The sequence below is a fragment of the Corylus avellana genome, chromosome 11, assembly GCF_965113065.1.
Source record: "Corylus avellana chromosome 11, dhCorAvel1.hap1.2, whole genome shotgun sequence".
Lineage (NCBI taxonomy): Eukaryota > Viridiplantae > Streptophyta > Magnoliopsida > Fagales > Betulaceae > Corylus > Corylus avellana.
In genome coordinates, this window is record NC_142500.1 from 490291 (window position 1) to 516014 (window position 25724).

A 25724-nucleotide genomic window follows, 5' to 3' on the forward strand; every position below is an offset into this window, starting at 1 on the left:
TCTTCCACCCACAAAAGGAAAAAAAGGCAAAAAGATGGGCCTGACTGTCTGAAATAATGTGGGGAGGAAAAACAATGTAAATGTAGTACACATTTTGGTGAGATAAAAGGTGTATCCAGAAGGGAGAAAGGTATCCAAAAGTAGAGGAGTGATGAGTACAAATGGATAGCCAGTATATTTTAAGTGCTGCTGCCAGTGAGTGGGCTGAAGTGGATCACAGTTGTGTAGTGTGTTAGAACATATCATGCTGAAAGATATCTGAGATTTGGATACAATTATGTAGATTCTAAATACATAATATATGTTTATTCAAAAGTTATATATATAAATTAGAGTTTGGGTTGGTTCATTAAGATCGGAAATAGAGTTGGAAGAGTTGTGTAGAGGAAAAATAAATAGGTAAATAAAGGCCCACAAATTATGAAGAGGGTGGAATTGATTCGTAAGCAAGAAATAAGTATTACAAAACATATAAATGAGCAACATTGACATTCAAGTCGCTTTGGCCGAGTGGTTAAGGCGTGTGCCTGCTAAGTACATGGGGTTTCCCCGCGAGAGTTCGAATCTCTCAGGCGACGACTTTCTTTTCGGTTTTATCTTTTTAGTTTACATTTGTTGGGTTTAGGAAGATGGACCGGGTCCAGGCCCACAGGACTTAAGATATTCAGTCAAGAAAGGGGAGTAATTTACTGTGCCCATCAGCTCTCATCTTCTTTTTATTATTATTATTTTTTTTAAAATTTTTTTATTTTTAACAAGTGTTGATGGGAGTAATTAGCTTAGTGAGATGAGGGTAGTATATAGCATTTCTTCAAAAAGAGTAAGAGTAATGCAATAAATTACATTTTTATTCCATTATCATCGCACTCTAGTGATGTGGTAGTGCCAATCAACCTTTTTTTTAAAAAAAAATAATGATTATTTGAAACTGTTACATCGGCTAGTGCGGTAGTCGTCAAATAAAAATGTTAAAGATTTGTCGAGAGAGTGACAATATAACAAGACCAACAATTTGAAAAAAATCATGACTAATAAACATGCCACCTGTTCATATAAGTAGTTGGATAACTCAAAATTTATTTAGATAAGTAAATCTGATATGAATTATCTCATATTAGCAACCCAAATTGAACCACCACTTCCTTGAAGCGAGAATGCTTAATGAAAGACTTCCTTTATTATCTCCCTTCCTTTCCATTCATTAGCAGCTATTAGAAACTACGATGTATTGATACTCCTGAAAGGTGTTCTATTTGCTCGTAGCTCTCGTTTATTATCGGATAAAGAAAATCTTGGTTTTCGTTTCTTTTGTGATGGACCTTGAAGGGGGGGGGGGGGTACATGCCAAGTATCTGCTTGGGATCATGTCTTTTTAGGGCTATTTTAGATGTACAACGCTGTTTTGGTAATAATCTTCCATTTCAGTTGAAAAATGCAGTCAGACGTTTGGGATAGTATAAGTGATCAAGGGGGTAGTAACTCATATCATGAGAGAAAACTTTGTGCAGAGTTCCATTACTATTAATGGGTGGCCACTTGTGCGCTTTAGGAGGAAGCCCAATTTCAGAAGGAAAGTCACAAATACAACGAAAATATGGGTTCCATGGACAGAGTATGAGCCAGCCAAAGAGTTCGGCCAATACTAGAATAGTCAACTCGTGAGAAGGTGGAGAACCATTAAAGCTGCAAAGACCAATGCACCAATTGAGGTACAATAGAGTTGTAATTTACTAGTTATTTCAAATGCCAAGCTGATCCTATAATGCCTTCCTACTGGATCCAGTTTAAAGTCTGGGTTTTGTTATCTCCCTCGGAGGTCATCGTTCGAAAGAGTAAATTCTGTCTATATCATTCCCTGCCTATGTGAATTGCTTAAATCACTCTTTTTTAAGCAAAAAATACACGGTTTCCTAAACACTTCCACTTTTAAACGAGCTACTATGAGTAGAAAAGTAATTGAGGCCAAAAAAAAAAAAAAAAAAAAAAAACATTGGTTTTCTAAACTCCGATTACCCACCCAATTAAGGTATACTACCAAGACAAGTAAGAGAAACTCTTTTGGACCAAGTTCCATCAAGCACTACGAATTTGTTTCTAAAGTCTAGTTTTACAGCTCGCCAAAGCCAATACAAGCACTACCATATCCTAGACAATCAGACAATGAAGCAGCAATTTCTCTGGATAAGTGAAGTATTATTAAGTTCCAGTCGAAAAAAAGAAAAAAAGAAAACCTTGAACAAAAGGCATTGCCAAACAAAACCAGAGAATTCTCAAGAATGAGAAACCCTCCTATGCGGTCATGCCCTTTTGCAGCACCCAATAGCTTCACATAAAGCAAATAAAATGTAAAAAAAACTTTACAACCTAATACACTTGATTCTTTTCTCCCTTCTCTTTCTCTCTTCTTCTTTGTTTTTCGTCGAAAATTTGAAGCACTTCTCTTTCTCTTCTTCTTTCTTTTCTGGGTCACGCCGGCCGTGGGTATGCAGACCCACGAGTCTCTTTTTTCCAGCCGGCAGCCCTCTCCGGTAGATTCCTTTAGGATGATAAAATTCTCTTAGGGTTAACCTTCCCCCTCTAAAGGCATTAGAAACAAATTTTAAGGCTGAGTTTCACTGGATTTCGCTGGTTCTCATCGAATTTCTAATTGGATTGATTGTAATTTCTGATTGCGTTGTTGATGTAGTTGATTGCAAAAATTTGCTTTTATTGATTTTGTTGGATCTCTCTTGGTTCGGCTTATTGGAGTTTGGAGTTTGGGAAGAAGAGGGGATTTGGAGTTTGGGTTTTGTTTTTTTTTTATTTTTTTCTAGTTTTACTGACTTTTTCTATTTTGTTTTTTCTTGTTTTTTGGCGGGCCCTTTTTTTTTTTCTAGTTTTTTCTAGATAAAGAAAAGAGGGTTTGGGAGAAAGAAAAGAGGATTTTTTTTCTGGTTTTTTTGGGGCTGGCTATGCTCGATTTGGGAGAAAGAAAGTTGGTTGGAGGGTTGTATGCTCTTCGGCGCCGGTGGGGGGTTGGGTTTGCTGGCGTTGGTTTGTGTTTTGGTTTGCTATTTTGATTTCATTTTTTTAAAATGAGCTTGGAGATATGTCACCACAAGAGTGGATGCTGCCAAAAATCCCTTTTGCAGCATGACCGCATATTAGGGGTTCCCCTCAAGAATACGCCATCATGATGTAAATAAACAACTACTATAATCCATAATCACCCATAATTAAAACAAGAAATAGAAACATGGAACATGTGTGTGAGAGAGAGAGTTTGGCTTGTAACACCAAAAACAGTATAGGGAATTCACATATTTGACTTGGTATGTAACCAATCAAACTCCTAAAATTAATACAGCCCAAATGCTTCTTGAAAATAGGAAGACTCCAGCACAAATTAACAAGAAGTAAATGCATTATAGAAAACGACAGGAAATCCAGATCTTTCTTAGCATCCCCGTAGCGAGAACAGAGTACAGAGGCTCAACAGCATGAAGATTCTAGTGACCATACTTCTGAAACTCCCACTCGCTGTTATCTGCACAAGCAATAACAACCAAATCATAAAGGAAATGAGTAAGCTTCTCACCATGATACAAAGAGGGAGGCAGACGGAGAAAGAAGAGGGGCAGGAGCACATTAAGCACAAAGCTCACCTAGTGGGCACACTTGACGGGTTTTGAGCCATCGGCTGATGCAGTGAAAATGAAAGGCATGGTTGCAAACCCCTACATCAATAAAACAATCCTTTCAGCCTAAGAGATCATGTGCACAAGTGCAAAATGCAATAACAATAATCAGCTGACTTAAATTTTTCAAAAATTGAGAAAAGTGCACACACAACCATGGGCATAAGCATGTAAGAGTTTATATTCCTTGACCTACACCCTATTCACGCATAAATTCAAAATTGCTACAGTGTAGGATCATTGTCAACAATATGCATTTAAAATGTATAGTATTATCTACTTGTGGCAAAAGAATAATAATGAGTGATTCATAACACCATTCCAGAAGTGGGCCATAAAACATGTCAAAGCAAATGTAACATGCAGAATAACAGATTTGATAAGTTAAGGGAAGTCCAACCATTACAACTATTTCTACCCACATTTTTGTTTGTGTGAGAAATCAAACCTAAGTACTGTGTTGAACTATGGCGAGCAAGCAACCTCTTGCTAATAGCAGACAGAAAGAGACAGGAGACAGCATAGATTGGAGAAACAAAAGAAATGTTTAATTCGTAGCACCTGGTCGATTTTCTTCAGGTGCACGCATGTAGCAATAATAGCTAAATTAGGGTCAAAGACGTTGGTGAGAATTCGGTTTTGATCAATATTGCAGTTAACTACTAGTCTTTGATTGATGGTATAAACGCGATGCCAAAGGCCAAGAAACGAAGCATTCAAGGAAAGGGATGGCCCAAATTCAAAATTAAGTATTAAAGAAAGAAAAAAAAGCAGCCGGAACACCTTTATAAACCACCCACTCTATCTGGGTTACTCTTCGTCTTTTCAATATGGGACCAGAGTGTTACACTATTCTTCGTTCTTTGTTGTTGAAGACGAAGAGATGAAGATCCGTTCTTCGGTAAAGAGTTTTTTGTCTTCAACAAGGAACACAGACAAAGAACAAATCTGTATTCTTTGATGAAGCCCAAAAAAACCAAACCAAAAAAGCCCATCATCAAGCCCAGCCCACTTCCAACAATTTCAATCTACTTTTTGGGGTCAGCATTGGCTCATAAATTACCTACGTCCAAGGTGGCATTGGAGGTTTTCCAACGCTTCCAAGACTTCCAACTCTGGCAGAGGCGGAAGTCAGAAAGGGCCACCACTAATAATAGAAAGGAATATTAACTTTCATCTTGAAATAAAACATACTAATCTCTGTCACCAAGAGGTAGCTAAAGACCATGCCTAATGAAGCGAAAGTCACTAGTTCGAATCCTCCTCCCCCCTCTTGTGTGGCCATGTCAGAAAAAAAAAAAAAAAAAAATACTAATCTCCAGATTTTGAAACAAATCGAAGTAAATGAACACAACAATAAATATCCTTATGAAACAAAATTCAACATGAAGAACAAAGGTTGTGAAACACTTCACCTTCCCTCACCCTGTACACTTTGTTTCCAGCTTAGCAAATAAAATAAAAACTAGCCAAGAACTAAGTTAAAAACTCTAACCTACCGCTCTTTAAAGGCCACCATTCATGCACACAACAAAAAATACCGCAATACCACCTTATTTTCTAAGCAGAGGCAAAACATTCAGACAGAGACACACATGCGTGAAGTACTAGAGTAGAGAAGAAGATTAGGGTTTAGGAATCGAAAGCATACCCCAAGCAACTGTACATTCCTCGCTCGTGGCGCTGGCCTGGTTCGCTTGGCACTCAATGCCTACTCATCAAACCACCACAGATAAATTAAATACCACAAAAATAATATACCAAAGCATAATCACAATTAAAATACATGCACATAAATATGTATATCTACAAACAAATCGAAAATTACAAAAGAAAAATGAAAAACTCACAGAGATCCATAATATGGTTCCGGCAAATCGCACAGTTATCAACCACAATATCTGGACGCATCAATCAGTCACATTACAACCCCAAACGCTAGATACGCACACAATCAAATACACACATACACAGATAAAACTAGTAAAATAAGCAATTCGAGAAAACTAGGGTTAGGGTTTTGGGAGATGGTACCCCAGGCCCAGAGGGCGACGGCGTTCCACTTCTTGATCTCGAAGCGCTTGTTCTTCTTGTTGGAGGAGGAGGAAGGACCCGCGCTGCTCGAAGGCTCGCCGACTGGGACCATGGGCACGTCGGAGTCCAAGGTGGCCATGGCTCGGAGGAAAACTAGGGCGAGCGCGGCTTCGGGCGAGCCGATTCTGCTGACAGAATCAGAGCGAATTTCGAAAGGAAAAGTGAATGTGAAACCGAGAAAGGGTTTCGGTCCTTAATAAGAGCCATGGGCCAGTATCTGATATCTAGGCTGGGCTTCCATCCTATTCGTTTCCAAAGCCTCCAATTGTGCGAGGCCCATCGCGGATCTTCGGCCATGGACCAAGTGAAAAAGCTCCTTTTCGTATGATATATAATTACAAAGGAAGAATAATGCAAGAAATTATATTTTTATTCTAAAAAATCGAGACCTCTCAAGAGTGATGGGTGTTCGGGCATCCATGAGAATATGTAATGAAGATTTTTTTTTTTTTTTTTTTAGTTTAAAGAAAATAATTTGTTACTATTCCTCTCATTTTTTAGAGGATTAGTTATTCTTCACTTTAGAGATATAAGTGAATAACTATTTCAACACTCGGTCCATTCCTGTCTAGCAAACGCGATTTTAGGAATATACACGAGGTCAACATTTATTTTTCACGGATGGAGATCCCTTGTAATACTTAGGGCACATTTGGTAGATTGGAATAATATGATTATTTAGGAATAAAAATGAGTATCATTAGGAATACAAGAAGCTCGAATGGAATAATCATCCATAATCATTCGTTTGGTGACAAAATAGGAACACCACATTTTGTCCACGCTATAGACGTCTAGTAGAAGGAAGCCACATGTATCTCTTTGCTATCAAACGCTCATAGACCTCATTTCCACTATAGCCAAACCGTGAGATAACCATCCTACAAAAATCAGAGAAAATCATAATTCTAGGTAAAAAGTTAAGCGGCTTCAAGTATCAATAATTTAGGTAACTTATCTAGCACAACACATGAAATATTTAATTAAAACGAGAGTAAATAACGGAGTCAAGATTCGACCTAATGACCACATCTACTAAAAAGTAAATTTAAATTACTTTAAACTCAAGACCACTTGTCCCACTCAGTCATTCTTATGGTTTGTATGCGGGCAAGTATCACTTTGTCATGTTATGGACGGTTCATTTTAAATTAACGATCCAAATCAAAGCTATTGTATTCCATACAATATTCAAAGTATTGCACGCAATCGCCCTGCCAATTTTTAAAAAGCTATAATCAATTTATTTAAACTACACCGCACTTCTAATTTCTTCCCTCTTTGGTACATCACATGACTAAAATTGTCTATTATATCTCTTATTAAATATGTATAAGTAAGTCTATCATTAGCTTAGACAAGGTGGTGGGAATGGACAATTAAGACTGAAATTGTCGGTATCTCTTTCCACGTACACCATATATAGGATATAAAATACAAGCACTCAAGGAAACTGCGTGAGAAAAGTAGAGTGTGTTTGTTTGGAATTGTGTGAGAAGTATAGTTTTTTGGTCCCAAGGAACTTTCTAGAAAAATTTTTAATTTTTAATTTTTTTTAAATATATTTTGATTATTTTTAGAGTAGGAAAAAATAAAAAAAATACTTTTAAAATCCTTTACTAAACATGTTAAATTTTTATTTAGCACAATTTTTTTAAATATTAAAAATATTTTACCTCTTCAACGCAATTTCAAACAACTTCATGATGTTGCTGCATTTACCTTTATGTCGACTTCAATTAGACTGTTGTCGGACTTACAGCACGTTATCCAAGTGATTGAAATTGTTCTTAATTTTATTTAAAGCAAGTGCATGCTCCATATACATTTTGTGCATAATGTGATTGCAACAAAGATGTGACTCCACTATTGCAAAATAGTATCTTTTACACTTTTAATATAATATATTTCCAATAATACATCTTCTTTGGGATATGTAACGAGGCTCCTTTTACACATGTAAGTGTTTTTGTAAAGTATTTTAAAAAAATAAAATAAATAAACCTCTATGGGTGGTGGCTGCCGGAATGCCACCACCACTTGATGGGCACCTAACAAATCCGGTGGCCATTGAATTTGCATGTGGTGACTACCGTGGGGTTGCAATTAATACAAATATAACAAAACCCACCTCACTCGTGCTCAAAGTAGGAATTTTTATTACACAATAAAAGTGGATACAAGAGGGATAATTCATGCTAAAAGCCTAAAAGTGACAACTAATTATAAAGATGAAGTGGGAGCCGAGGCTTCATGACCGCAACAAGAGGGACTTTTCTGGGCGTGGCCAAACCATAAAGTTCCTCCATGCTCAATTCTCCTGCCTCCGTGTTGTCTGGCAAATTCCATTCAAATCCATGCAACATGTTAGCCAAGCTAGAGCTAATCATTTTCAGTCCAAGGCTATAACCAGGGCACATCCTTCTCCCTGACCCAAATGGCAATAGCTCAAAATTATGTCCCTTCACATCAATAGAATTTCCTAAGAACCTCTCCGGGTTGAAATCTTCAGGTGCATCCCATATTGAAGGGTCTCTTCCCATACCCCATGCGTTTATGAAGACCCTAGTTCCTTTACGAATATCATAGCCATCTACATTACAATCTTCAAGAGCCAAGTGCGGAGCAAGTAATACTGCCGCAGGATGTTTCCTCATTGTTTCCTTCATAATTGCATTGATATAAGGAAGTTGTGGGATATCTTTCTCTTCCACCCATCTCTCTTTCCCAATAACTCTATCCAGCTCTTCTGTAGCCTTTTTGATGAGGTGTGGCTTCTTCAAGAGTTCGGACATTCCCCATTCAACTGTAGTCGCAGAGGTATCTGTGCCTCCTGCTACGAGATCCTATAATATTAATGAACAAAAAAAAATTTTGGTTTAACATTTTTCCACTGAAATATAAGTCAAACAATAAATCGTTAAATTACCACTCGTTCCAAAAAAATTAAGTTAATAGAAAATAGATGAATTAAATCATACTCTAGCAAACACTCTCCTCACAATTGAACTCAAACTTTGATGTCCAACACTAAAATGAGGTTGACTTGATGAAAACAAGATTCCAACCCAACCCAAGATCTTTCCATATGTTAAAAGCATCATTTATCTAAAAAGTTTTCGTAATAGGACTTAATAGATGGGTTTCATCATTTACTTTTGTTATGATATAATATTAAATCACAACTTATCTCAAAATCTTAATTAACTAATGGAAATTATACCTGAGTGAGCGCCTTGATATTGTCATTGGTGAGCTTAACATCATTATTGGGATCGTCAGCCAGGTGCAATAAAAAATCAACCATGTCCTTTGGAACAAAATCTTTCACTCCTCTCTTTGCCCTGTGTTCATCCAAAACATGCTCATGGAATCGATCAAATTTTTTCGTCACGGCCTTCATTCGCTCCACGTATCCCTGCAAGTCCAAGAAATCGAGCCAGGGTATCCAGTCCCCGATGTTCAACACCCCATTAAGCAAGAACAACTCGTCCAACATTTCTTGGAATTCCTTGAGCGTTACAATTGAAGTTTCAGATTCGGATTCACTAAAATACTTCTTACCCAATACAATCCTACTAATAACGCTTAGAGTGAGTTGCGAGAGATGCTCCTTCACCATGACTGGCTTCCCAGCCAAGGCGTGTAGACGTGAGAAAAGAGCACGCCTTTCTTCGACACGAATATACTCGTAGGACTCGAGTCTTTTCGTGCAAAATAGCTCGGAGAGATATATCTTCCGCCCTTGGCGCAAATATGGCCCGTAAGGCGCCCATGCAATATCGGTGTAGTTATAAGTGGTGTACTTCCCGGCGGCGGTTTTGGGTCTACCGGCAAAGATGTGATCATATGTCTTTAGGAACAGCTTTGCCATGTCGGGAGATGAGGCAACGACAACGGGGAAGGATCCGAACTTAAGTTGCATGATTGGTCCATATTTTTGCGACAATTTATGCAGGGACTGGTGAGGGAGGGGGCCAATAAGGTTTAGATTGCCTATGATGGGCCAAGGTTTGGGACCTGGTGGAAGATTTAGCTTGTGGGATCGAAAGGGGAAAAGGACTAGAGCAGCTAGGGATGCCATGGCTAAAACAATAGCCCAAGAAGTGAAGTACTCCATTGCTGGGGGTTTTGGTGAGAGAGTAATTGGGTGCGGTTTTGGAGGGGTATATATGGGTGTGAATTTACTTTTGTGTTGTGCGGCCTTTCCATTATTGCCATCACATGATTCACATGCAGGGAGTGGAATTAAATAATATTACGTGTAGAAATGGGAGATGGTATTTTGTAATTTTGTGGAGATCGATATAGCATTTTTCGTCCCATTCAAGCCCATTTTCATTGTCGGCCTAGGCAACTAAGAGGAAACGGGCCCACCAAATTCGTACCATTTTGTTTTCTTTCTGTTTTTTGTTTTTAACAACAAACAAAACAAAACCTGGCCCCGGCCCATATTGCCTTTGAAAAAACAATCCCGACTTTCAGTACCACCAAAAGGAAAATGCTTCATTTCATTTCATTTTCATTTGGTTCTTCACCAAAAATTCCTATTAGACAAAAAGAGAAGAAAACCCAACTTTATCCTTAACTCCCAACACACTTGATGCCAATTTCTATGTTTTTATTCTTAGTCCCCAAAATTCGTATAGCCATACTATCCATACATCATGAACATCATATATATAGTGAGCTCATAACATCATCATAATGGTGCCATGGGATACATAGTCACTACAAAAAAATTGGCATTTAGTGAGCTCAAAACATCATCATAAAGGTGCCGTGTCTACAGTAATGGGTTTTTTCACACGTCACCAATTGGTGATGTGTCACTTCATAACACGTCACCAATTCTAGACCGGTGAATTAATGCCCCACGACCCACGTTACTAATGACACGTCACCATCCAATTAGTGATGTTTTTGGCCATTGACACGTCACCAAATTGAAGTCACTAAAACCCATTTTTTTGGTAGAGTGCACATGCATTTTTCATAAACATAACATCATTAAGCTCATAAACTTGCATAACATTATATATGCATAAATCTAATGATAATTTTAAAAGTTATTTATTAAGGTGAGAAAATAGATATAAAGAAGTAGGAGTAAGTGTACCCAAAAACTGAAGAGAAACCGATTAGGCATAATATATAGGGGAGTAAAATGATAATTTCACTTTTTATTTTATTTGAACCATTTTACCCCTATTATGCTTAACCGGTTGCTCTCCAATTTTTTTCAACCGGGAAGGATCCTAATGGTAATGGGTGCTGTAGGATTACTCATGCCATTAAAGCCTAGCTAGGACTGCTTTTCTTCTTCTAATTATCTGATTGAGCTGCGATTCTCCTGCTCTCACGTTCTTCTTTTCTTTTCTTTTTATTACAATAAAAATGTGCTTATTTGCTTATAATAATGCTTTGAAAAATCTACTTTTTTTTTCGAAGAAAATCTTACCCTCAGATATCCTTTCTCATTAAATATTCCTTAACAAATGGGATATACATGAATCTCTTTTTAGATTTGAAGAATCTATCAACATCTAAATAATTATTTAAATTATTTAGAAGAGAGAACGTGTAAAACAAGCAATCAAATAGTTATATTAAAATAAACCGAAAAAAAAAAAGAAGAAGAAGAAAATCCAATTAATGAATAGTCCCAACCTAATTGTCATGATCTTATTAGCTACCAACTATCTTTGGTTGTCATTGGTCTATAATAACTCAAGTCATTCACTGGTTTTTGAATTGCATGCTTTGCTCTATGATCATCTTTAGTTCGGAGTGTATTGGGTTAATTATTGCGTATCTAATTTCCTCGTTGGGTGGTGGATGGAGGATACAAATTAAATTATGAAAATTGTTTGTGGCAAAGTAATTGATGCTCTCGTACGTCATTCTTTTTCCCTATTATTGAACACATTTTGATTGGGCAGATAACAATCATGCCGACAATGAGGATGAGGGTGAGTCTGAAGACGAGGATGACAATTTGGATAGATGGCTACTCTAGTTGAGTATTCTCACGGATATTTGGACATATGTATTGAGCAAATGTTTGGATGCTCATCTTATGTTTAATAGTGTTTTCAAAATATGGTTATGTTTTTAGAAAATTATGATGCATATATATATTGACAATATTAATTATGAAGGTAGTTGAAGAAGGTTTTTTTTTTTCTTCTTCTATATTTTATCGTGTTTTGTTGAACGAATGAATGATTAGATTTTAAATGTATAGAGCAACGTCAAATTTAAAATGTAGACAAAACTACTTTTAGTAAGATAAAAATATTATTGCCTTTGCATTATTTATATTTGTCAATAATTATAAAATTATCAACGTTTTGTAAGCATCAATAAATTTGTAGTGTTTAGAAAACGACGATAAATTATGAATTTTTAGAAAAGGCAAACAATTTGTTGGCATTTAATCATAATCTGCTAACACATTTTTGGCATTTAGCCAACATTGAAAAATTACTAGCGATTACAAAATGCTAATAATGTGTTGGCCTTTACAAAACGACACTATTTTAACATCGTTATATATATATATATATATATATATATATATATATATATAGGGACGGAGCCAGGAAGCTTTATGGGAGGGAACCAAAGCAAAAAAAATTTTTTTTGGTTATCATGATTTTTTTTTTTTGCAGCGTGTAATGAATTAGTACTTTTTTCTATTTTTTTTTCCTTCTTTTTCTAATCACTGGTACTTAAATACAATGAAGAATTGAGCTTAGAATTGTGTCATACTCTCCAATTAAATGTTTAAATTCTAACAAACAATATTCTCAATATTTAATAACCATAATATCCAAATTACAAGACTACTTAGATTAGGAATTGAGCTTAGAGTACTAACCTCAAAAAGTGCGACCTGCATTGAGTTATTTTGCACCTCATTGATTAACATGATATTCTCATAAGTGACACACAATCCAGGATCAAACTCTAATAAACTTTGTGCATTTTTTCTTTTGAAATGGTCAAGTATTGTATTTGACTTTCTCATCATCTACAAATAAATTTACATGATCATTTTGAGTCTTTAGAAAATAAAGAAAAAATATGTGTAAGTTAACAATGAACAAACTCACATGAATAACATAATCATCACATAGACTCTAAGTTAAACATTACACTTTAACCCTATAATTATTATTCTCTTCCTATTCCATTGATCTAGCAACTTACCCCAAATTTATAATATGACATATTAGAACCTAAACCCCATGGGCATCAATTCCCATTGAACTCATAAAAGTCTAGGGTTAATTAACACTTTAAATGTAATTAACACATCCAATTAGCAATCCTAGTGTTCACATACTAAAAGTCCTAATTTAATTTATACTATACAAATTAGGGTTTATGTCCATACTATAAACAATAGTGAAATTAAAGCTTTAAACCCATTAATCTAACAACTCGGATCTTAAATCATGCATAAAAATTCACTACACACAAAAGCCGTTTGTTAATTTTAGGAATTTAGCTTCTTACTAAAATTTCCCCAAATTCGGACCAAATCAAAAATTTCCTAAATCATTATGATTTCAAACTTGAAATTCAATGGGTGGAACAAAAACTCAAAGAGAAACTAGAGATTTCTCAATGACATTAGTTATAAAAACCCATCAAAAATTCTCATACGGCCATACCAAATCAAGAACCAGAAATCCTCACAGAGAAAAGATCCAAGATTTACATACATACATAAATAAAATAACAACAACAAAAAACACATAAATTTCCAAGTAACAACAGGAATTTCCAAGTTTCCAAACCGACAGCCAATCTATGAAGGAAAAAAAAAAAAATCAACTTCTCAGATTCTTAACCAAATTTCCAAGCCAAACAATAGAAAAATTAACCAAAAGAAGACCTCAGGATTAACCTAAGAAGTAAGAACCAACCGGTGGAGGAAAGTTGGGGGGACCGGGACCTATCAATTTATTTGGGGGGGGGAGTGGGGGACCAGTATAATTATTATTATTTTTTTTACTCCTTAAAATATCTTTTTTGAGGAAGTGGGGGGACCATTGCCCCAGCCGGTCCCCCCTCCCTCCATCTTTGTATGTAAGCAACATCATTACAAACGTGTATTAATTATATAGACTTTTTGAAACAATTTGAATAATCAGTAATATCTTTTTTAAAAAAGTTGGGGGAGTGGGGGGGACCATGGCCCTAGCCGGTCCCTCCCTGGCTTTATGCTCCAATAATTCTAAAAATTTGTCGGTTGTGGACTTTTGTGTCGATTTTTGATTTTTTCTTTTCCCAACACGTCGTAGAGTTTGGTATGGAAAATGAGGTGTTGTGGTGATGTGTATAGTTATGGAATCCTGCAATTAGACATGTTTCAAGGCACTCTGAAACCCCCCCTCCCTCCGTGTATATATATATATATATATATATTGGACTGGCTTTATGCTCCGATAATTCTAAAAATTTGTCGGCTGTGGACTTTTGTGTCGATTTTTTATTTTTTCTTTTCCCAATAGGTCGTAGAGTACGGTATGGAAAATGAGGTCATGTTGTGGTGATGTGTATAGATATGGAATCCTGCAATTAGACATATATATAGCGTGTTTAATGATGTTGGGAATGATGAAAACTTTCACTTATATGCATAAAAATGTTTTTACAAATGTTAATGTATTATGAAAAGGCTAACTTAATTATTACCATGTTATGCACACACACTTGAAAAGCATACTTTAGTTATCTGATAGATTTGTTGTTCAAGAAAGATATATTGTTATATATTATGTTAAAATATAATGAGACATTTTTATTAGTTTGATGTATATTGAGGACATTTAGGGGATGGAATTTCTAGTCTACTATCTTCCCGGCCAGGACTTTTTTTTTTTAAAAAAAAAACCATTTTCTTATTCAATTAAAAAAAAAAAGAATCTTTTCCTTTTAATACTTTTATATATATATATATAATTTATGTAATAGATAAATGTTTGGTGGTTACTTATTTCATTAATTAATACCTATATTTATTCTTAGAATATAAATTATATTGTGCAGAAAATTCTATGGGCAAGTAAGATACTTATTTTTATCTTCATGTATCTCAATTATCTTATAAATAAGAGTACTCTTTTATAATGTAAACATCATAAAGAATAAGAATATAATGTATTCCTATCAGTTCTTTCTCAGTGGTGTACATATAAATATCTAACACCAAATTACTCGTAAATTTTTGTCTCCATTTTTGTCTTTATTTTGCCTTTCTATTTAATTTTCCATTTAGTTATAAGTTTCTTCACATAGAGCTAGAGTTTCAGCAAATATGTATTGTGCATAGAGTTTTGATACTTTTGTAGTGTCAAGTGATAGAGCTGTATTTGCTGAGAAGGTCTGTCAAACGAGTTGCTCGATTGAATACATTTTCTCATGCATTAAAAAAAAAAAAAAAAAAAAAAAAAACAATTATAAGAGTCGAAGGTATTTTTTTCTAAAGGACAAAAGCTAGGACCGTAAAGACTAGGAAACAAATGAACATAGGTTTTACAAAAAAAAAAAGGCATTGCTTTTGGGAAAGTCATCGTGATTTCTTATAACAATAATAATTATAACAAATATAATAGTAAAAGGTATTTGTAGAGGCCAAAAGCTAGGACGTAAAGACTTAGAAACAAATGAAAATAAGTTTTAATAATAATAATAATAAAAAAGGCAATGCTTTTGGCAAAATCATTAATTTGATCAACTTTCTCAAAGTCGATGTTAATTAGGTAGATTAATGCCGTGTCCAATGGTCCGTAGAAATCTTTTAAGCAGCAAATGCCAGCCAGCCAGCAATTGCAAATGGAACTGTATCTCTTAAAAACATTATTAAAAAAAAAATAAAGAAAGAGAAAAAGAATGTGGAAAAAAATTTCCTTATGATCTTAATTTTTTTTTTTTTTTTTTTTTTTCTAATTCCTTATGATCTTAATTGGTTGAGTACCGATCATACCAAGAAGTCACTAAGCTTTCATGTGCATAATGGGACAAAATCATTCGTCAAATATGGTTGGCAATTTTTGACATATTAATCTTACGTACTGCATCGAACTAGATGTACTAGTTGTCAACAGTAAAAAAAAAAAAATAAAAAACATAATTAAATTTTAGTTGTAAGACACGAATTCCGGAAATATGCAATGGAATTCTGGAAACATTGACTGCAAGTTGAAAATACTGTTTGCCACGTCAAAAAAATCATGGATTTTTTTTAAATAAGTTTTAGTTGAAAATTGTTAATATTTTTGAAAAAAAAAAAATATAGAAAAACAATGAGTATGTGTTTTTAAAAAACTCGTATAGGAAGGTGTGGGAAGTTTTTTATTTTATTTTTAAAATTTGTGTTTTATTTTTTGAAAAATGTTTTGTGCTTTATTTTTTGAGAAGTGGTTTGATATTTCTTTTGAAAAATATGTTATTGGTGGGGCCACATCTAAAATCCCTTTGATAATTTTTATTTGAAATGTATTTTGTAGCATTTGAAAATTTTACCAACCACACTGAGTAACGGGTGAAAAAGAAGAATTTTATTGTTAAGGTGGCACAAAAGCGTTGGAACAATGTAGCCTTCGACATGTTGTAGTTGTAGTTGCGGTAGCAATATTACGTTGTTGTTTTGATATGATGTGGGTGTGTTGAAGAGGTTGTAACGATTGTTGTTGTGAATGAGGAAAACTAATATTTTTTCATAATGATGATTTTTTACGTAAAATTGAAGATCTGTTAGAGGTGGTGCATGTTTGATTTGTTAGGAGGGTGTGGTGTAAAATAGGCATTAATTTGATGAAGTTAGAAATTGAATGAAAAGAGGAATTTCAAAGAAAAACAATGGTTTTTGTTGTGATGGCTCGATTGTTCGAACGACCTTGGAGGTTTGTCCAGTCGAGGTCATGACCAAAAGGCATTAGTCGGTGTTCGTTCGAACCACCTCCAAACGAGGAAAGTACGACGAGACACTAGCTATATATATAGTCTGTTTGGACGTGATCTGAACAAGCTAGGTGAGTGTGGATCGACTAACCATTTTCCTTGTCGGTGGACTAAAATTTAAGATTAGGAACAAGAGCAAGGAAAAACTATCACAAAACCCACCTCACTCGTGCTCAAATTAAGTAGGAAATTATTACAAAATAAAAGCGGATGCAACAAGGATAATTCATGCTAATTATAAAGATGAAGTGGGAGCCGTGGCTTCATGACCGCAACAAGTGGGACTTTTCTAGGCGTGGCCAAACCATAAAGTTCCTCCATGCTCAATTCTTCTGCCTCGGTATTGTCTGGCAAATTCCATTCAAATCCATGCAACATGTTAGCCAAGCTAGAGCTAATCATTTTCAGTCCAAGGCTATAACCAGGGCACATCCTTCTCCCTGACCCAAATGGCAATAGCTCAAAATTATGTCCCTTCACATCAATAGCATTTCCTAAGAACCTCTCCGGGTTGAACTCTTCAGGTGCATCCCATATTGAAGGGTCTCTTCCCATACCCCATACGTTTATGAAGACTCTAGTTCCTTTACGAATATCATAACCATCTACATTACAATCTTCAAGAGCCAAGTGCGGGGCAAGTAATACCGCCGCAGGGTGTTTCCTCATTGTTTCTTTCATAATTGCATCGATATAAGGGAGTTGCATAACATCTTTCTCTTCTACCCATCTGTCTTTCCCAATAACCCTATCCAGCTCTTCTGTAGCCTTTTTGATGAGGTGCGGCTTCTTTAAGAGTTCGGACATTCCCCATTCAACTGTAGTCGCAGCGGTATCCGTGCCTCCTGCTATGAGATCCTATATTGATGAATTGAAGCAAAATTTATTTTAGCATTTTCCATCGAATATAAGTCAAACAATAAATTGTTAAATGACTATTTATCCCAAAACTTAAGTTAATAGAAATGTATGAATTTAATCATACTCTAACATTCCCTCACATGTCAACTCAAACTTTTTGGCCCAAAACTAAAATGTAGTTGAATTGACGAAGACGATGTTTGAACTCAAAACCTTTGCTACAAGACAAGGTTCGTAGTTTCAAGAAAATTCCCTTGAGGTTTGATATGTATTAGGGTGTGGGTTACTGATTAGTATTAGCTGCATTAGGAACCATTAATGAACCACTGATGTCCTAGAGGGGTTGGGTAAGGCTATGACTCAATTGGTTTTGAATGAGTGTTTGTGGTTCCTGTCATCTAAGACCTTCCTGAGCGATTCTTAGAGGACATGTGCTACCATGGTCACACCAAAGTAAAGTAGCCACAATTGATTGTCTCCTCCTACCATTTTTTATTATTAAAAAATAAAAATGTTTAAATCTAAGATCTTTGCTTTGATACCATATATATATATATATATATATATTAAATCATCATTTATTCCAAAAGCTTATCCTAATAAGAATGTATGAGTTTCATCATTTAATTCATAATCAAAGGCTTTCTCTCATGTGTGGACTTACATTTTCAGGCCAATATTGAAATCTTGTTGAATCGACGAAGACAATGTTCGAATTCATAACCTTTTATTATAAAATAAGGTTTAAACTTACCTTTATTATAAGAAAAGTTTCAAACTCAAGACGTTTATTGTAACATAATGTTAAATATTTGTCACTTATCGCAAAAGCTTATATAATAGAAGTCATATACCTGAGTGAGCCCCTTGATATTGTCATTAGTAAGCTTAACATCACTATTGGGATCATCAGCCAGCTGCAATAAAAAATCCACCATGTCCTTTGGAACAAAATCTTTCACTCCTTCTCTCTTGGCCCTGTGTTCATCCAAAACATGCTCATAGAATCGATCAAATTTTTTCATCACGGCCTTCATTCGCTCCACGTATCCCTGCAAGTCCAAGAAATCGAGCCAGGGTATCCAGTCCCCGATGTTCAACACCCCATTAAGCAAGAACAACTCGTCCAACATTTCTTGGAATTCCTTGAGCGTTACAATTGAAGTTTCAGATTCGGATTCACTAAAATACTTCTTACCCAATACAATCCTACTGATAATGCTTAGAGTGAGGCGCGAGAGATGCTCTTTCACCATGACTGGCTTCCCGACCAAGGTGTGTAGGCGTGAGAAAAGAGCACGCCTTTCTTCGACACGAATATACTCGTAGGACTCGAGTCTTTTCGAGCAAAATAGCTCGGAGATATATATCTTCCGCCCTTGGCGCAAATATGGTCCGTAAGGCGCCCATGTAATATCGGTGTAGTTATAAGAAGTGTACTTCCCGGCGGCGGTTTTTGGTCTACTGGCAAAGATGTGATCGTATGTCTTTAGGAACAACTTTGCCATGTCGGGAGATGAGGCAACGACAACGGGGAAGGAACCAAACTTAAGTTGCATGATTGGTCCATATTTTTGTGACAATTTATGAAGGGACTGGTGAGGGAGGGGGCCAATAAGGTTTAGATTGCCTATGATTGGCCAAGGTTTGGGACCTGGTGGAAGATTTAGCTTGTGGGATCGAAAGGGGAAAAGGACTAGAGCAGCTAGGGATGCCATGGCTAAAACAATAGCCCAAGAAGTGAACTCCATTGCCGGGGATTTTGGTGTGAGAGTTGGGGGTGGTTTTGGAGGGGTTTATATGGGTGCAAATTTGCTAGTGTAGCCTTTCCTTATTGCCCATACTAAAGAGAGCATGTGTTTCGCAGGGAGCTGGGTTTTGGAGGGGTTTAAAACATTTAGGTCCCGTTTGGTTTGCGGAATAGATCCTTGGATTTGATTAGCTAACACTAAGTATAGCTAGTCCTTTGTTTGGTAACACTCTATTCCTGAGAATAGTCTATTCCCATAAGACTATTAATTCTATACACACAGGGTTAGCTAAGCCACTCAAAAACGAGTGGCTTAGCTAATCATTTCTTGTGGGATTAAATTAATTATGTGAATTGCCAAAAATAACCTCACTTGTGGGATAAAATTTTGTTCTCTCTCTGATTCTTCTATATTTCTCTCTCTCTCTCTCTCTCTCTCTCTCGATATATATATATATATATATATATTCGTTTCTCTTTTCTCCGTCTCTATATATATTTCGTTCTCTCTTTTTTTATCTCTCTTTCTATTTTCTCTCTAATTCTTCTTGTACAGTTTTTCTGCAAGTGCAAACGTTTTTTTTTTTCTATGTCGTCTCCCTTCTCTGTACTGTTTCTCAGTTTTTTTTTTTTTTTTTTTTTTAATTCTTTTGATTTTCTGTACATTCTCCAACTATATTTTTTTTGATTTCAAGATTGAATTTGATTCTATTTTCTCCAACTATATTTTTTTTTTACATAAATAATTTTGTAGCGTAATTGCAAAAAAAAAAAAAAAGAAAACGCCACATACCTGACATAATTAAAAACAAAAAAGAAAAAGAAATTATAGTAAAGTTGTTTATGTTTTAAAAAAAGAAAAGAGTGAAAGTCCTTAATAATATAAATTGTATTTGTATTATAAGGGTATTTTAGGAAATTTGATCACAATATAATTTCATTCACCAACATATTGCATTGTACCAAACAAAGGAATATGATTATCTAGTCTATTCCAGCGTTACAACCAAACAATGGAATATGAATAGCTAATCTATTCCACTCTTTTATTCCCAGTAATAGTTAATTCTTTTCCAATGGATTAAACATTCCACAAACTAAACACTGCGAAAACATATGATTTTGTATTGTTAATTTGTTTTAAAAGGTTTATTTCGATTTTCCCTCTCGTGTCCAACGTGAAGACTAGTTAATTCTTGAGGGGTCGATGCGGAAATAAATTAATATGGTGTGACTAATACTTCTTTGTACGTGATTTCAGGTTAATTAATTGATTCATCCAACCAAAACCCAACAGTTTCAAAGAAAACATAATAATAATAAAAAGTTAGATATGGTATCAATCATGAATCAATGGAAATTGATTCATAATTGATACCATATCTAACTATTGATTCATAATTGATACCATATCTAACTTTTTTTTTTTTTTTATTACAGTAAAAGTTGCATATAGTTGATGGAACGTGGACAATTATAGAACATGTTTTTTAACCCTAAGCTGGATAATATAAAATATATATATTTTTTTAATCGATAATATAAAATATTGATTATGATACAATTATTATAGAACATGTTTTTTTCCCCTAAGCTGGATAATTATAAAATATGGATAATGATACAATTATTGCACTCGCACATTGTGGCTAGTATGTTTCATTCTTTTCTCCTTTTTGTCGTTGTGATGACATAATTATCAATTAATTGGATGATTACTAAGGATCTGTTTGGTTTGCAGAATAGACTCCTGGAATGGAATAACTTTTGTTTGGAAAACCCAACAATTCCGAAGATAAAATAATAATAAAAAAAAGTTTTAGATATGGTATCAATCAAGAATCAATGGAAATTGATTCATAATTGATACCATATCTAATTTTTTTTTTTAAAAAAAATTTATTACAGTAAAAGTTGCATATAGTTGGTGGAACGAGGACAATTATAGAACATGTTTTTTAACCCTAAGCTGGATAATATAAAATATATATATTTTTTTAATCGATAATATAAAATATTGATAATGATACAATTATTATAGAACATGTTTTTTTTTTTTTTTTTTCCTAAGCTGGATAATTATAAAATATGGATAATGATACAATTATTGCACTCGCACATTGTAGCCAGTATGTTTCATTCTTTTCTAGTTTTTGTCGTTGTGATGACATAATTACCAATTAATTGGATGATTACTAAGTGTTTGTTTGGTTTGCAAAATAGACTCTAGGAATGGAATGGCTATTCCTATGAAATAGTCATTCTTTTGTTTGGTATGAGTCTATTCATGTGAATAGTTATTCCCATGTGAATGATTAATTTCATACACACAGGAATAACTATTCCTTATATAATGAAATAGATTTTTCAAAAACACCTCTTATAATTTTTATTTTTTTATTTTTTTGGTCGGCCACCCCCACCAAAGAGGTGGGGGTGGCCGACCAAAAAAATAAAAAAATAAAAATTATAAGAGGTGTTTTTGGGTGGGGGTGGTTGCACCAGCCCCGGACGCCTTGCAGGACCACCCCGAGGCATCCGGGGGTGGTTGCACCTCATGGGTCCATCATGAGGCGCTCCAGGGGTGGTCGCACCACCCCCGGCCCCCCTATTTTTTAGGTTTTTTTAAGATTTTTTTAATTTTTTTTTTCTAATATGAATTGAAAAAATAAAATAAAATAATGTGAGGTTTTTAATAATTTTGATTCAATTCCAATTATACCATGTGTATTATTACCAAACTAAAGAATTGGAATAATTATTCCATTCCAACATTTTCTATTCTCAGTAATACCTATTCATTTTCTTAATAAAATACCCATTCCGCACACCAAACGGGACCTAAATTTAAAAGGAGCAAACCCTAGTAGAGAAAACCTAGAGAGAAAAAATTAGATAGAGTAAACCTAGATAGAGAAAACAAAACTTGTGGGGGAAGAGGGAACTCTTCCTTTCCCCTCCCCTCTACTCCCCTCTTCTTTCCTCCCCCTCTCCTTCTTGTTTTGTTTTATTTTTTGTTTTTCAATTTATTTTTTTGGTTTTTTCGACTAATCCAATTGCTCCGGCCATCCCTTTGCTTATGTTGTGCTACCTCCATCTGCTCTCTACCGTGCTGCGCCGCTCTTCGCCTCCCTGAAATCGGTGGTGTTGTAGACCTAGTTTTTCAAATCTAAATCTAGTTTCCTCAATTGGTTTTGCTCAGCCACGTGCTGACTGGCCATGCTCGTCGGCTCCTCAGCTACCCATTAGCGCAAAACGGCTCCATCTCGTCCATCGCGTGTCAGCTAGTGCGCTTCGCCTCCCTCGCCCTAGCTGTTGTAGCTGTTTGCTAGCTTTTTTAATGTGTTTTTATTTTTAATTTTTAATAAGGGTTTGGCTTCTCTTTATATCTACTTCTATGAACGATCTTTGGGGTAAAAGTTTTAATCCTGGCCTTTAGGTCGATGATGATTAGTTTCGGTGAGAGAGTTTTACTCTTATGACTGAGAAAATAAAAGTCAGAAATATGAACTATTTATGTATTAGATTGAATCTGCCTGAAGAAGATCTGTTTTACAACTAAAATTTGGACAAGGGTTAATTGAATGTTTAAAGTCATAGATAGGACTTGATTGTAAAATTTTTATATTTATCTTTATGACATTGTAACCTTATGGCTTTGGCTATGATTTATTAGAACTTTATGCTTTTGATTTTTTTAAGGAATAAATATGAAAGATTCACCTTAAAAAAAAAAAAAATGATGATTACTTACCGACACTAGCTATATATGAGTGCACAATTGGATGGTGGGGGCCTCTCTCTTGCCTTGTCAAACAGACACATTGCATAATTGGATGGTGGGGTCTCTCTCTCTTGCCTTGTCAAACAGACACATGACACATGAGTTAAGGTTACTCAACTATATAAATGTGGCAAAATCTACCTCGACTCTAACCTATCTCAACATTAATCCCCAACAATGGAGGCTTCTTCTTGGGCTCTTACAGTAATGGCATGGCTAGCTGCCTTAGCTGTTCTCTCAAAAATCTTCACCTTCAAACGCCACCAACCAAAATTTCCACCGGGTCCTAAACCTTGGCCAATCATCGGCAATCTAAACCTTATTGGAGCCCTCCCTCACCAATCCCTCCACAAATTGTCACAAAAATACGGACCGATTATGCACCTCAAGTTAGGGTCGGTGTCAGTTGTGGTTGCCGCATCTCCGGAAATGGCAAAGCAATTCCTAAAGACACATGACCATATCTTTGCCTCTAGACCCCAACCCGCTGCAGGGAAGTACATTTCTTACAACTACAGCGATATCTTATGGGCACCTTACGGACCATATTTCCGGCAAGCACGTAAAATATATATGTCGGAGGTATTTACCCCAAAAAGACTAGAGTCGTATGAGTATATTCGCGTGGAAGAAAGGAGTGCTCTTCTCTCTCGCCTTCATGCCTTGTCTGGGAATCCCATTAAGGTGAAAGAGCATCTCGTGCTCTACACTCTCAGCGTTATAAGTAGAGTTGCATTGGGTAAGAAGTATTTCAGTGAATCCGAATCCGAATCTGAAACCTCTGCCGTCACTTTCAAGGAATTCCTGGAAATGTTGGATGAATGGTTCGTGCTTAATTCAGATTTCAACGTGGGCGACTGGATTCCGTGGCTCAATTTCTTGGACCTGCAGGGATTCGTGAAGCGAATGAAGGCCTTGAGCAAAAGATTTGATCGATTCCACGACCATGTCTTTGACGACCACAAGGCAAAGAGAGGAGCGGGAGATTTCGTGCCAAACGACATGGTGGATCTAATGTTGCAGCTGGCTGATGATCCTAATAACGATGTTAAGCTCACTTATGACAATCTCAAGGGCCTCACTCAGGTATATATATATATATATACTTTCTGAGTCTTTTTCTTTGCTTGACTTAAAGTTTAGTGATCGATTTCGTTTTTGTTCATCAATATCATCAGGATCTCATAATAGGAGCCACGGATACAGCTGCGACTTCGGTGGAATGGACAATGTCCGAACTCTTGAAACAACCACACCTCATCAGCAAGGCCACTGAGGAGTTGGATAGGGTGATTGGAAAAGACAGATGGGTAGAAGAGAAAGATATCCCACAACTTCCTTATATTGATGCAATTGTAAAGGAAACAATGAGGAAACACCCTCCGGCCGTAATGCTTGCACCGCACTTTGCTCTTGAAGACTGTACCGTAGTCGATTATGATATTCGTAAAGGAAGCATAGTCCTCATAAATACATGGGGTATGGGAAGAGACCCTTTAATATGGGATGCACCTGAAGAGTTCCGCCCGGAGAGGTTCTTAGGAAAGGCTATTGATGTGAAGGGGCAATATTTCGAGCTATTGCCATTTGGCTCTGGTAGGAGGATGTGCCCTGGTTACAGCCTTGGATTGAAGATGGTTTATTCAACCTTGGCTAATATGTTGCACGGATTCGAGTGGAAATTGCCAGACAACATGAAGCCTGAAGATTTGACTATGGAGGAAGTTTATGGTTTGGCAACATCTAGAAAGTTCCCAGTTGTTGCAGTCACGAAGCCACGACTCCCACTTCATCTTTATTAGTTGTCACTTTTAGCTAGCATGAATTATCTATTTTCTGTTTGCTTTTATTTTGTAATAATTTCCTCGTTTGAGGGGCCTGCATCATTGTTATCGTCTTCCTCACTTGTCTGCCTCTTTGCTGAAACTAGATTAATGTCCACTAGATAGAATAATCATCTATAAATTTTCTAAGCCACGAGTAGCAGCAGCACTCTCTCTATATATATATAACTGTGAGAAAAGTGAAGTGAGAGGGTGCGGATGATCTCCCTCTTTCGTTGTACGTGGCAGAATTGGTGGTGTTTTATACATCTCGAAAGTGACATGCACGCTATATAGGGCACACCCACCACATGTGGCCCTATATATGGTCTGCCTCTTACAGCTTTTTTGGGAGTATCCTCACTCATTCCTCTCTTGTATCCTTTTTCTTCTCCTATATATATATTGCTTAGAACTAAATTCCAAACAGGCTTTTAAGTCTATCTTCTTCGTGATTTCAAGTTTACTTATCCAACCAAAAGCCAACACTTCCGCAAATAACATAAAAATGGAAGTTCCATATTTTTCACAAAAAAAAAAAAATGGTGGGGTCTCTCTCCAACAATCACACGATCCCTTAACAAATTGATCGGCCTGGAAGTACTCTTCAATTCATTTGAAGTCTGGTCTTCTACTTTCTCGGCCGGGGATCTTAATTTCTTTTTGGGCCACGGTCCAAAGCAGAACAAGTTGGGCTACTCTTTTCTTCTCAAAGTTTTTGGGCAAAATGTGACGGAAGGCATTTTCTCAGCAACCAT

General features: G+C 35.9%; 4 protein-coding genes and 1 non-coding gene across 5 annotated transcripts; 2 read left to right on the forward strand and 3 right to left on the reverse strand.

Annotated features, from left to right (window-relative positions):
• Window positions 1-496: 496 nt before the first annotated feature.
• Window positions 497-578, forward strand: TRNAS-GCU (transfer RNA serine (anticodon GCU)). Its single transcript has one exon. It is a non-coding gene; the product is annotated as a tRNA-Ser (tRNA).
• A 2617-nt stretch (window positions 579-3195) lies between these two features.
• On the reverse strand, window positions 3196-5947 carry RBX1 (RING-box 1). The gene is made up of 5 exons (XM_059577103.1): window positions 5712-5947; window positions 5528-5578; window positions 5329-5388; window positions 3645-3716; window positions 3196-3526 (listed from the first exon to the last, which is right to left on the reverse strand). Exons 1-5 carry the CDS (start codon window positions 5848-5850, stop codon window positions 3489-3491), a joined length of 360 nt encoding a protein of 119 aa, XP_059433086.1. The 5' UTR covers window positions 5851-5947; the 3' UTR covers window positions 3196-3488.
• Window positions 5948-7963: 2016 nt separating this feature from the next.
• LOC132166205 (trimethyltridecatetraene synthase-like) lies at window positions 7964-9891 on the reverse strand. The gene is made up of 2 exons (XM_059576986.2): window positions 8995-9891; window positions 7964-8617 (listed from the first exon to the last, which is right to left on the reverse strand). The coding sequence occupies exons 1-2, from the start codon at window positions 9889-9891 to the stop codon at window positions 7991-7993; spliced, it is 1524 nt and encodes a 507-aa protein (XP_059432969.2). The 3' UTR covers window positions 7964-7990.
• Window positions 9892-16915: 7024 nt separating this feature from the next.
• Window positions 16916-19360, reverse strand: LOC132166584 (trimethyltridecatetraene synthase-like). Its single transcript, XM_059577431.2, has 2 exons — window positions 18464-19360; window positions 16916-17606 (listed from the first exon to the last, which is right to left on the reverse strand). The coding sequence occupies exons 1-2, from the start codon at window positions 19358-19360 to the stop codon at window positions 16980-16982; spliced, it is 1524 nt and encodes a 507-aa protein (XP_059433414.2). The 3' UTR covers window positions 16916-16979.
• A 3960-nt stretch (window positions 19361-23320) lies between these two features.
• LOC132165291 (trimethyltridecatetraene synthase-like) lies at window positions 23321-24945 on the forward strand. The gene is made up of 2 exons (XM_059575788.2): window positions 23321-24229; window positions 24322-24945. The coding sequence occupies exons 1-2, from the start codon at window positions 23321-23323 to the stop codon at window positions 24943-24945; spliced, it is 1533 nt and encodes a 510-aa protein (XP_059431771.2).
• Window positions 24946-25724: the final 779 nt, after the last annotated feature.